Raw genomic sequence first — 12,375 nt, forward strand, 5'->3', positions numbered from 1 at the left:
GCTTTATTTTATTGACTTTGACAGAATAGGAGAAAGGTTATTGAAGAGTCATCTCGAGTGTCTGAAAAGTTAAGAAGGTGAGCCATTTCTTGTTGAACTAAATTTCCAAATTGAAAATGAATGTTTTAAGTATAGAACTTTCAGATAATGCAAATGTAATACAGAGATGCCAACCCTCCCGATTTCATCGGGAGGCTCCCGAAAATTCATCCCAACTCCCGCCCTGACGATTACCATCATTATCCTCCCGAAATTACGATTTTTTTGCATTAATCAAATTGGATTGGAAGGACATGTATCGTCTGCTAACTTTAGCATGTAGTAACTCCATTACGTTCGCTGCTACTAAATTCTGTGTGAAAAGTAGACAAATAAGAAGCAGCGAAAAGCTGGTGCATGTGATATGCCCAACGGGAATCCACTGTGCACCAGGCCGGTAGGCCCGGCTAGCATCGCGAGGCGTGTGCGCTCACGGCCACTGGATTTGCCGAGTCATGCGGTGGAATATCGGTGTGTGATTTCGGCGTATTGATGGGTTGATATTGACACGAAATGGCGGAAAATCAACAAAAGAAGACCAAGAAATGGTCTCAGAAGTATAAGACTGAATACAGTCTCCAGTACCTGTGTGTTCGGAAGTCGGAAAGAGGAATTTACCATGCATTTTGCGCAATTTGCAGCGTGGACATTTCAGTTTAGCAGGGAGGTCGTGATGATAATTCAGAAGCACTTTCGTTCGGGAGCAAACGGCATAGGCCTACGGACATTGCGATGACAAGATCTTCGAGCTCCACTAGTACCCTGTTGTCTTTATTTCACCAAGCAAGGGACCAGCGCTGAGCTTTTCTTTACTGGATTTATAGTGGAACATAACCTGCCTATAGCCGATAGTGATAATTCATCCTTATTATTGTTGTTGAACAGGTACTTCTTTTGTCCCCTCATTTTTTATTTACATGTGAAAATGCATATTTGATATTTTTAATGTTAAAAAAGTGACCTGGTAAAAAGTGGGAACAATGTTTATTTCAAAACATGTGAAATGCCCCAAAATAAGGGTCAGATTGCACCAGAGAGCATCTAGAAACCCAGAGCTTCCAGGGCCCTAAGGCGGGCCCTGGACCCCGGCCGCAAGGGTCGAGCGCTCCGCGCTCGAGATGTGCGCTATGCGCACATAATTTGGTGGCGGGTGCAAATCCTCCCTAATTCTGATTTCTAAAAGTTGGCATCTCTGGTAATAATGTATCCTAAAGTCTGATGTTCAAATGTTAAATTATGATTCTGTTTGGTTAGTTGTATCTAAGTTTATGTTCTACTGTTATTAGTACCCTTATCCAAAATTTGATATTAAAATCACTATCCAAGCTAATGTAATCATAATTGTAAATCTAAAATGGTAGGAAATGTATTGTACAACCCTTATTCCATAAGAAGCAAGTATTACTACTACCAACAATGTTGATTTATCCCTTTTATGGGCTTACATTGCATATGCTTAAATGATATGGGATAATTTGATTGCAATAATGATGTTTAAAATTGAATAGCTAGAGTACAATTCAAGTTTAAACAAACAAAGGTAAAATGATTCATCTCTTTCATTGTTTTATAATTTTGTTCACAATTTTATTTCACAGAGAGCTTGCAAGAGAATATGAAGATGAGGACCTCGATGGAGAGATCTCCGAAGGACAACTAGAAGAGGGTGATGGGAAGGATAACAAAGGATTATGGGTAGACAAATACGCACCGAAGCACTATGTCGATCTCCTTAGTGATGATGTAAGATAACTTTTTAAAATAATCTTTATTCTTGCTTTCGCATACATTTTAAAAAGCTTTTCTGTTTGTTTGATAGACATTTTGAACTTCTTTCACAAATCTTTTTGTTTTAGGTTGATATAATTCTCACAACTTACACTGCTATGCAGTCATAAATGTTGGAAGTTCTGTTGAAAGGAATTTTATAAAGGTATTTGTATATTTTAGAAATTCAAGAAACATGTACTTAGATATCCAATTTCTATAGAGCACTTTGTAATTTTCACACGGTAGTCTTAGAAAAATTTTGAAATGACACTTGGACCAAGTAGAATAAACCAAAGTTGATTGAGTCTTAATGGGATCAGGTAAAGTGGAATAAGATGAAGAATAATTAGACCAAGTTGATTTAGACCAAATAGGATTAGACAATGTGGTTCTGTGAGATCAAACCAAGAAGAATTAGACCAAATGGCTTCAGACCAAGCTGGACTCGGACCATTGTATATTCGACCAAGTATCATTAGGCTACGGAGAATCAGACTGAATAGTTATATACTAAGTAATATTAGACCACATGGGATTAGCCCAAGTTGACTTTATATACCACATGGAATTAGACCAAGTAGAATAAGACCAAGTTCATGATGACCATAGAGTCAGGCCAAAGAGAATTAGGCCAAGTGGGCTCAGACCAAGGAATGATTATATCAAGTGGGATCGGACCATTATATATAAGACCAAGGGAGAATAGACCAAATAAAATTGGGCCCAGAAAAATTAGGCCAAATGGTATTACAATAATTGGACAATGTTTTAGCCAAAGTTCATTTAGACTAAATGGAATGAGACCAGCTGGGATTAGGCCAAGAAGAAACAGACTAAGTGGTGTTGAATGAAACAGGGTTATATTGAATCTTCCAGGGTGTGAATCGGAACCTACTGTTCTGGTTGAAGCTTTGGGACCACGTGGTCTTTGGGAAGGAGGTGAAACAGAACAAGGCCAAGAACAAACAGGACAAATGGAAAGGTGGAGGACCAGGACCTCAACAAAACAAATTCAAGTCCAAATTTGAGCAGCAACTAGAGGATTTGGTAAGCTTTCAAATTCTGCCGTATTAACTTAACATCAGTGATAACTCTTCTCTCAGTGGTAATCTTGGTAATAGTGCCTCGAACAGTCTATCTAAATCAAGGTTCCCATGAAGCTTGACATCGGTGATAAGGCCTTCACAAAGATACCCTGTTTTAATTGTATTTTCTTTCCACATTCTGACATTTAAATGCATGTAGGGAGAGAGATATCACACCAGTAATTAAATAGGTGATGAATCGAGATTCAGGGATCACAGCACTGAAGTAAGCAAGACAGAGTTTCAATCTTTGCTTGTAAATTGTTTCCTATGCAAATTTTATCAACTGGAATTCTTTACCAGGCTCTGTAGGTAGTCCAACAAGTGTAAACGAGTTCCGGTCAATTCGTGGCAGTTATTGCCACCAGCTAGTCATTGCAGTGCAGTCCATACATAAGAGATAGCATTACCAGGAGGGGTCAAATAAGGATAGGATACCTTATTGAAATAAACATCGGATGGGTGTTGCATAAAGCTGTTTTGTAAGTTACGAGCGACTTTATGAACGAATGGTAATCATTTCTTGTGGTAAATGATATACACCTTATTTTCACTGGTGTTGATTTTGTCCCCTAAGAAAGGATCACCAGTCATTTGTAAAGTTGCTTGTAAACGGCTTTATCTTTCATAAAGCTGTTTGCAAGTTATAAGCGACTTCATGAATGACTGGTCATCCTTTCTCAGCAACTAAATCAATGCCAATGGAAAAGTGGTGTGTATCAGTTACACAAGAAAGGATCACCAGTCATTCTTATAGTCACTTGTATCTTATAAAGGGCTTTTTGAGACAACCACCTGATACAGTAAAGAGATGATCAAAGACAAGTATTATCAATGTTGCACCTTTTGTTCATATTAGGAATTGGATGATCAGAACAGACCAAAGATGAAGGTTGCCCTGCTCTGCGGGCCACCCGGACTGGGCAAGACAACCCTGGCCCATATCATAGCAAGGCATGCTGGCTACAATGTTATTGAAATGAATGCCAGGTAATTGTCGTCCTACCTTTGTTAAACCCTTCTGCTGACTTCCCATGGGCTTTGTACAGGGATCATCCTGCTCTGGTGGGCAATGGGTTAAGATGTCTTTGTGATGAGGGTTCATGATGTATTTAATTAAAAAAACATTTCCACAGCATCCATGTAGACAGTAATTAATTGAGATGTGAAGTGATATTTTATTTTCAAAAGGATATTTCATTCAGGTGAAGTAAAATGGGTACCTGGCAGGAAATTATTCCTTGAAATGCTTGTGCACAGTAAGGCTGCCGAGCTAAAGCTAAATATGGAATTTACTAATGAGACAGACCTTCATTTTTGAGGGGCGCGATCGCGCCGGCGCTCCTACCGCGCTCCTAAGAAAAATAAGGAGAGAAAAAAATTGTGCTCCTAAAAAAAAAGAAAAGAAAAAAAATTGCTAAAATTTCACATTTCACATCTTTAAATCCATGAAATGGCCTATTTTTTCCATAATTACTTGAAATTACTTTGATTTAGTTGAAAACTATCAGAAAATTGAACAATATTCATCTCTTTCCCGACTCTGATTTTAATTAAAGGACAAGTCCACCCCAACAAAAACTTGATTTGAATAAATAGAGAAAAATTCAACAAGCATAACACTGAAAATTTCATCAAAATCGGATGTAAAATAAGAAAGTTATGACATTTTAAAGTTTCGCTTCATTTCACAAAACAGTTTATATGAACGAGCCAGTTACATCCAAATGAGAGAGTCGATGATGTCACTCACTCACTATTTCTTTTGTTTTTTATTGTTTGAAATATGAAATATTTTTATTTTCTCGTCATTGTCATGTGAAATGAAGTTTCATTCCTCCCTGAACACGTGGAATTCCATTATTTTAACATTTTGTGCTTCAGGCAAGGAGGTCCTTATCAAATTCGTAAAAATTGAAATATTGTATAATTCAAACAATAAAAAACAAAAGAAATAGTGAGTGACATCATCGACTCTCTCATTTGGATGTAACTGGCTCGTTCATATAACTATTTTGTTAGAAATAAGCGAAACTTTGAAATGTCATAACTTTCTTATTTTACATCCGATTTTGATGAAATCTTCAGCATTGTGCTTGTCTGATTTTTCTCTATTGATTCAAATCAACATTTTTCTGAGGTGGACTTGACCTTTAAACTCTGAAAATATTGCAGTCCCATATGTAGATTTTCATGGCAACACCATGGAAGTCTACATGTGGGACTACAATATTTACCAAGGTAAGTTCAAATCAGAGTCGAGAAAGAGGTGAATATTCTTCATTTTTCTGATAGTTTTCAAATAAATCAAAGTAATTTCAAGGAATTATGGAAAAAAGAAGGCCATTTCATGGATTGAAAGATGTAAAATGTGAAATTTTAGCAATTTTTTTTTATTTTATTATTTTTTTTTAGCAGGAGCGTGTACGACATCTTGTAATTGTAAACGTATTGACCAGGCCTAGTTTCACCACGGATTAATTATAGCTAACACAGCTATTGCATTTATATGATGTTAAGAAAAATCTACAATTATCATACATGTATTGTAATGAATTGATTTGAGCTCCTCACGGAGAGTGATTCTGAGGAGCTCAAATTGAGCTCCTCAAAAAATAAGGAAAATAAGGTGCTTTATTGAGCTCCACGAAATTATAAACGTGAAGGACTGATGAGAGTTATACTTTTGATAATGAATGTTACCAAATATATACTGTATGAATGTAAAGAAAGGAGAATTGAAATGCTACATATATTAAAGTGTTTATGTCAACATTCGATTCATGTATGACCCAAGTTTATTATTCTTTGACTCAAACCTTGGAAAATCAATGACAATGCATTAAAAGACCTAACCACTTCCCCTTGCTAATCTGTGATTTATTCACGGCTAACAAAACAACAAGAACAAGTGAATTGCGATTTGTCGTGGCTTTAATGAAAATAGAGATGAATGTGCATCTTTACCAATTCTGCTTTTTGTGTACAGTGTATGAATATCATCACATATACATATACCGATAATGTCTGTAACCAACCGATACCCTTGTTTAATAAGCTCCTCGGAGAGGGGTTAAACCCCCGGCTAGAAGGCCCCCCTCGTAAGTTCTTCAATGTTTAAAATTCATGGCTGTTTTCCCACTGGTTCCCTGCTAGCCGGACCGGAATCCCAGCACAGCTATTAATTATGAGCTATCGGTGGATTACAGATGACATAAATATAGCATATAGAGATATATGAATGCCCATGACTATAGACCAGCCTGCCCGCCTTTAAGATCAGGTCAAGCTAAGATTAAACTTTAAGCATGACACAATTATTTCAGTTTAACAGCGTTCTCAAACATTTGTATGTACAAATAGGTCCCCCTCACCTAGGTAACGAGTGGGGACCTGCAACTTACATAATAACATAACATAATTGATTAAAATCCACATGCCTGCCCTGGCATGGAAAGGAAAAAAGGAGGTACTTTAATAATGCGCCTCTTACTGAAATCATGCCCCCAGAACTTCAACTGCTTGTTTTTCAACAACACACAAGGCGTCAACACTCCTCCCAAAAACGAGTAAGGGCGAAAACCCGCCTGCCCACTGGCCAAAATAGGACAGGAGGATAAAATTCCCTTACGGCCCACTTATGCACGACGATCGTTGTTAGGATTGGTGTGCGACCAGGTCAAACACCCTCGAATTTGGATTCGTGTTACGCTCTTCTATCAGCCTAGGCTCTGCCTAGATTCTGAAATTAACCATGAAAAGTATACCATCACCCTCCAACTACTTCATACGCCATTCATTATAGAGTATCATATAGATTCAACAAATACAACTTCCCTGGAAAATATAAATGCAAAAGTACTTGTACCCCCCCCCCCCCCCCTAAACACACTTTGCCAAGATCAACTACTGCTGGTATTCAAGCCAACTATAGGTATCCAATTTTCATCCCACTGAAAATATTGAGCCCCTTAAAGGAACTTTAATAAAGGAAATTGAATTCAGAAAGAAATTTGTTTCACCAAACGAAATTCACTAATATGGCCATACTCTGGCAAAGGGAAGCAAGGTACGAAAGTATCACTCGTTGTAAATGACCAATGTGTGTTCGTCATTAACATATACATCAATGCAATTAAACTAAATAATATTTTCTTCAATATCTTTCCCCAAAACGATCATTTCTTCACAATTTCTGCCTGAACGGGCAGCACACAACAGATATTTAAAAACCATAACTCAAATCTGACTGATGCGTGAGCTGCTTCCTATACCAAAGGTGGGCAGTATTAATAATAAATACACCATGACAAAATTACCATACAAATTCACATAAGTATACCAACATACTACGCCTAAAGACCTGAACATGCGGCTGAACATGAAGAAGACTAAAAATTGGGACAATACTTCCGTCTAATTCCTAAGGAGTCCGATGCAGACCCGAGAAATAACTTTATCTGAAATGAAGCCTATGCAATCTTATCAAACATTTCTTCATATATAATGCTCATGGTAGAGGAAAATAAAACATACATAGAAATTATGAATTCATAAACATTTCTTCTCAAATGACCTGAGAAAATTATAATTTCAATCCCCAGATTTTTTCTATAACCATCCATAACTTGGATTTTTATGACAACTCACATGAACGTTTGAGGCATAACCTGCTTCATAGTAATTTCGAATTGACTTCTTCCTTGCAAACAAAAACTAAATAAACAAAATAACATTAAGAATGCACAAGTACAATAAATACACAACCAATATCCATAATATGCAAGAATCCCCCCACGATATATATGTCAACATCCCCCTTAATTATAACTAGAGGATGGTAATGGGGAGGAGGTGGGAATTTTGTAAGCACGCTTTACACATGCACCGTCATCTCTCTTCATTGAAAGCCAAAACGAAAATGAAGCATTCCCCGCACTTTTATCCGCGCATAGCTCAACCGCGGCAAATGTCTGGCATTGTGCCCAAATTCTTTGGCGCGGGCGCCAAAAAGCGCTGCCCCGCCCTTTACGGGTCGGGTCACGAGCCCTTTCTCGGGCAACCACGCCCCCTTTCAAAATCAAAACAAACTAAAATGTGTATTTTGCTAGCCCGCTAATAAATCATTTTAAATCGTCAAGCCGTCTTTAAAATCCATTATTCACGGCTAACAAAACAACAAGAACAAGTGAATTGCGATTTGTCGTGGCTTTAATGAAAATAGAGATGAATGTGCATCTTTACCAATTCTGCTTTTTGTGTACAGTGTATGAATATCATCACATATACATATACCGATAATGTCTGTAACCAACCGATACCCTTGTTTAATAAGCTCCTCGGAGAGGGGTTAAACCCCCGGCTAGAAGGCCCCCCTCGTAAGTTCTTCAATGTTTAAAATTCATGGCTGTTTTCCCACTGGTTCCCTGCTAGCCGGACCGGAATCCCAGCACAGCTATTAATTATGAGCTATCGGTGGATTACAGATGACATAAATATAGCATATAGAGATATATGAATGCCCATGACTATAGACCAGCCTGCCCGCCTTTAAGATCAGGTCAAGCTAAGATTAAACTTTAAGCATGACACAATTATTTCAGTTTAACAGCGTTCTCAAACATTTGTATGTACAAATAGGTCCCCCTCACCTAGGTAACGAGTGGGGACCTGCAACTTACATAATAACATAACATAATTGATTAAAATCCACATGCCTGCCCTGGCATGACCAGAAATACCCAATTATTCTTGGAAAATACGTGTTTCAGGTGGCCTAATTGCCAAATTACCGCCAAACGAGAATATATAATTTATTTATATATGATCGACCGCCAACAAACACGTCAAAATTTTACTCGTATCTACCAAGATATTCAATAAATCTTAGCAACCATTACAGGATCATTCTACTAGTATTCACCAACGTTATTATCCTTAGTGCTTTTACCAGGGGGGGGGGGGGGGGGTACCAGGGAACATTGCTCATTCCTCCATTACAATGTATATCTAGGTTATCCATAACTGACCCCAACATGATTTAATGCATGCATACATTGAACGTAAATGCATGAGCAGCTAAATAACAACAAATGATACATTATGAAAACATAGACACACTGGTGAAACCGGCTCCAGACCAGCCAAAACCTTTATTCATACTATCGGATCGGACGGTCTGGAGTCGGTCACGCCGGAGCGACTAAGGTAAAATGTATAAATACATACTCAACGAAGATATGAAAGACCAACTTTTAACTCACTGATAAATCTGTCCAACCCTTCATCGGCCAGATGTAGGCCATCAGTTCTGTACAGCGAAATGTCATTATGGGATATTGATGGATGCGGTATGGCTTTACCATGAAATCTTGCAGCTAAAGCCTTGGCGTACCTATTGGCCGCCCTTCTCTTTAAGTCCAATTTACCTTGATCTCCTGTACAGCCAGCGGGGTACCAAACCCTCTCCAAAATGTCCGACCACACTATTTGAAATTTGTCCTTATTGGCGTCAAAAAGTCTATACGTCAAACTAGCCAGCTTCTTCTTGGACAGTGCCTCAATGTCATTCGTTCCTACATGCAATACTAATACTGAAGGCTTTGGTTCACTCCGACCCATCTTATCTAACCAATCGCTTACCCCTTCAATTCGTAGCCCCCTTTTTCCCAACCAACGGACCGACGTTCCAAGTCCAAGGTCAGCCTCGCCGGTGTTCTTCGCCCTGCGATGTGCCCAAAACACTATCGAGTCCCCTATGATCCACACCACAGGTCCTGTAATAGAAAACAAGAAAAGAGGGCTGGGCAGAATTTTGAAGTATGAAAATTTTCCCCTGAAAGGTCTGCTACCCTTCACCACCCCTTCATCACGGGGTTTTCCCCTCCAAGATACAATGTATGTAATCACATTTTTGACCCCTCCCCTTAATCCTGAAAGCATTGATATTAAACACGTCATTATACCGTTGTAACATTCTCTCTAAAAAGCAGAATGCTCGTAATTGTGTGATATCATTAAACCCTCACTTACTCATTCAATATTAAGCCCAGAGTTATTTCGATGATACATGTATATCGATATCAACATGTACAGGGGGGGGGGGGGGGGGGTCGTTATGATCAATCTGATGTTCCAAACACCTTCCAATCAATATAGTACTATCCCTTTCTTCCTTTTGTATAATGTAATAATGTATAATGTATAAACACATTCCAACCAATATATAATAATGTATAATGTATAATGTCTGAGCACATTCCAATCAATTTATAATAATGTATAATGTATAATGTAAAATGTATAAGGTATAATGTATAATGTAAAATGTATAAGGTATAATGTATAATGTATAACGTATAAACACATTCCCATCAATATAGTACCATCTCTTTCTTCATTTTGTATAAAGAATGTAATAATGTATAATGTATAATGTATAATATATGATGCATAATGTATAATGTATAATGTATACTGTAACAAGGGCTCCTTTGTAAACAGGCCTCTTGGCACTGAACATACCACCCTGCTTCTGAATAGGGCTGAATAAAATAAAACAATACCATGTAAGCAGATATATTGAGAATTATACACCCAAATATCCAACAACCCATCGGCCACGGCTTTGATTAAAGCACATGTCCTCGTGTAAAGTAAACGCGTTGTGACATTATTGGAAGATAACTTACACCTGATTTTGGTCAAAATGTCAAATAACCTAAAATCATCATTTCATATATATTTTCTTTCTTTTTTTTTTTTTTTTTTTTTTTTTTTTTTTTTTTTTTTTTTTTTTTTTTTTTTTTTTTTTTTTTTTTTTTTTACTTAACCATGTCGAGTCTTATATATCTCCGATGTGCACTCGAAACCCAACGCCCCATGCGTTGGATTTCTTCATCCGAGCAACCGGCCATGGCAGCGGTCGTAGCCGCCCCAATACGAAAGGAATGCGATGAAAACATTGCCGCCGGCATATCCCCGTATGTCAAACATCGTTTTATCATGTTTCCAAATTCACGCCTAGTTAGCGGGAGAGCACCATATGAACAAAAGAAGGCTCCACCATTCTTTGGGCGGATTTCTAAATAACGAATAACCGCCATCACAGGGCAGCTAACTGTCCCCAACTCTGGTATCGAAATGGTGCACCCATTTCCCCGCTGGTCAGTCTTTGACTTCCTTAGGAATAATTCCACCCTGCGATGCGGTGCATCGCCAGTTACCCTAACATCTGTGTGCTGCAGAATAGACTCGCATCTATGCCTGGACTCTACTGTCAACTCACTAACTCTCAACAAACCATAAAATGCCACTGAAAAAGCAGCAGAGTACATCAAAACATCGTAATGACTACCACAAACATGCCTCAAGTAGGCGAGCATTCTATTTAACACAGACAATGTGATTGGATGCCTAGCATCTCTTCTCAAAGTACTTCGCCTACACCCTTCAATTAACCTTGTAATCACAAAACTTTTGGTCACATCCTTTAGCCCAGATGAACTCATATAAAATGCCAACCCAGATATGTATGTTTGAATAGTAGACCCTGCATATCCCATAAAGGATAAATAAGAAATGAACTGCGCCACCCATTCTACATTAGGGGGTAGCTGGGGGTCGTATCCGTACACTTTACAAAATTTCACGTATGCCCCCAAGGCAATAGAGTAAGTTGTGTGTGTTCGAGCTGCCCTAGAAGCCATCAGCAGTCGACTTCTCTCGATAGCCAGCTCTTCCAAAGACGGACTGGAACCTCCACGCCCTCCCGGGCGGCCCCCGGTGCTAACGCATGGAACCTCGGCATCTGAAATCGAGATAGTGCATCAGCTATACCATTATCACATCCATGTACATGCCTAGCCCTCAACACTATATTATTGCTTAAACATATAATCACCACCTTCCTCACCAAAACCATAATATCAGGGCATAGCGCCGACTGCTTGTTAAGTACTGCCACCACGGCCTGATTATCACAATTAAACAATATATTCTTGTCCTTTAGCTCCATGCCCCAAATCTCCAAGCCTACCCAAATAGGGAATAGCTCTAAAAAAGCTATAGACCTCCTATCGGCCTGGAAATCAGCAGGCCACCTGGATTGAGCCCACCTGCCTCCAAAGAAAATTCCAAAACCAATGCCAGCCGCCGCATCAGTGAAAAACTGAATTTCCTCGCTTCCAAACCAGCCTGGAGCCCGGAAGAAAACTTGACCATTAAAATGTGCCAAGAACTCCAACCAAACCCGCAAGTCAGCCTTAGCCCCTCTCGTCAACCTAACCATGTGAAAAGGACGCTTAACGCTCTTAGTTAAGTCAATGAGCCGTCTCATGAATGCTCGCCCTGGAGCAATTGCCTTACATACAAAGTTTAGACTACCTACAATCGACTGAATGTCTCTTAGGGAAATTTTTTGTTTCTGTACCGCCCAATTTAATTTCCCTACTAATTTCTCAATTTTGTCCTCCGGTACCCG

At 38.8% G+C, this 12,375-nt stretch overlaps 1 protein-coding gene across 1 annotated transcript in view; it reads left to right on the forward strand.

Moving 5' to 3' along the window:
* LOC121422350 (chromosome transmission fidelity protein 18 homolog) overlaps nucleotides 1-12,375 on the forward strand; it is a 34,509-nt gene that overhangs the window by 6,395 nt on the left and 15,739 nt on the right. The window contains exons 5-8 of the mRNA XM_041617338.1: nucleotides 25-77; nucleotides 1,638-1,782; nucleotides 2,686-2,856; nucleotides 3,754-3,884. Coding sequence (XP_041473272.1) covers nucleotides 25-77; nucleotides 1,638-1,782; nucleotides 2,686-2,856; nucleotides 3,754-3,884 — 500 coding nt within the window. The remainder of the gene's footprint in view (nucleotides 1-24; nucleotides 78-1,637; nucleotides 1,783-2,685; nucleotides 2,857-3,753; nucleotides 3,885-12,375) is intronic.

Source organism: Lytechinus variegatus, chromosome 10, assembly GCF_018143015.1.
Source record: "Lytechinus variegatus isolate NC3 chromosome 10, Lvar_3.0, whole genome shotgun sequence".
NCBI classification, from domain to species: Eukaryota; Metazoa; Echinodermata; class Echinoidea; order Temnopleuroida; family Toxopneustidae; genus Lytechinus; species Lytechinus variegatus.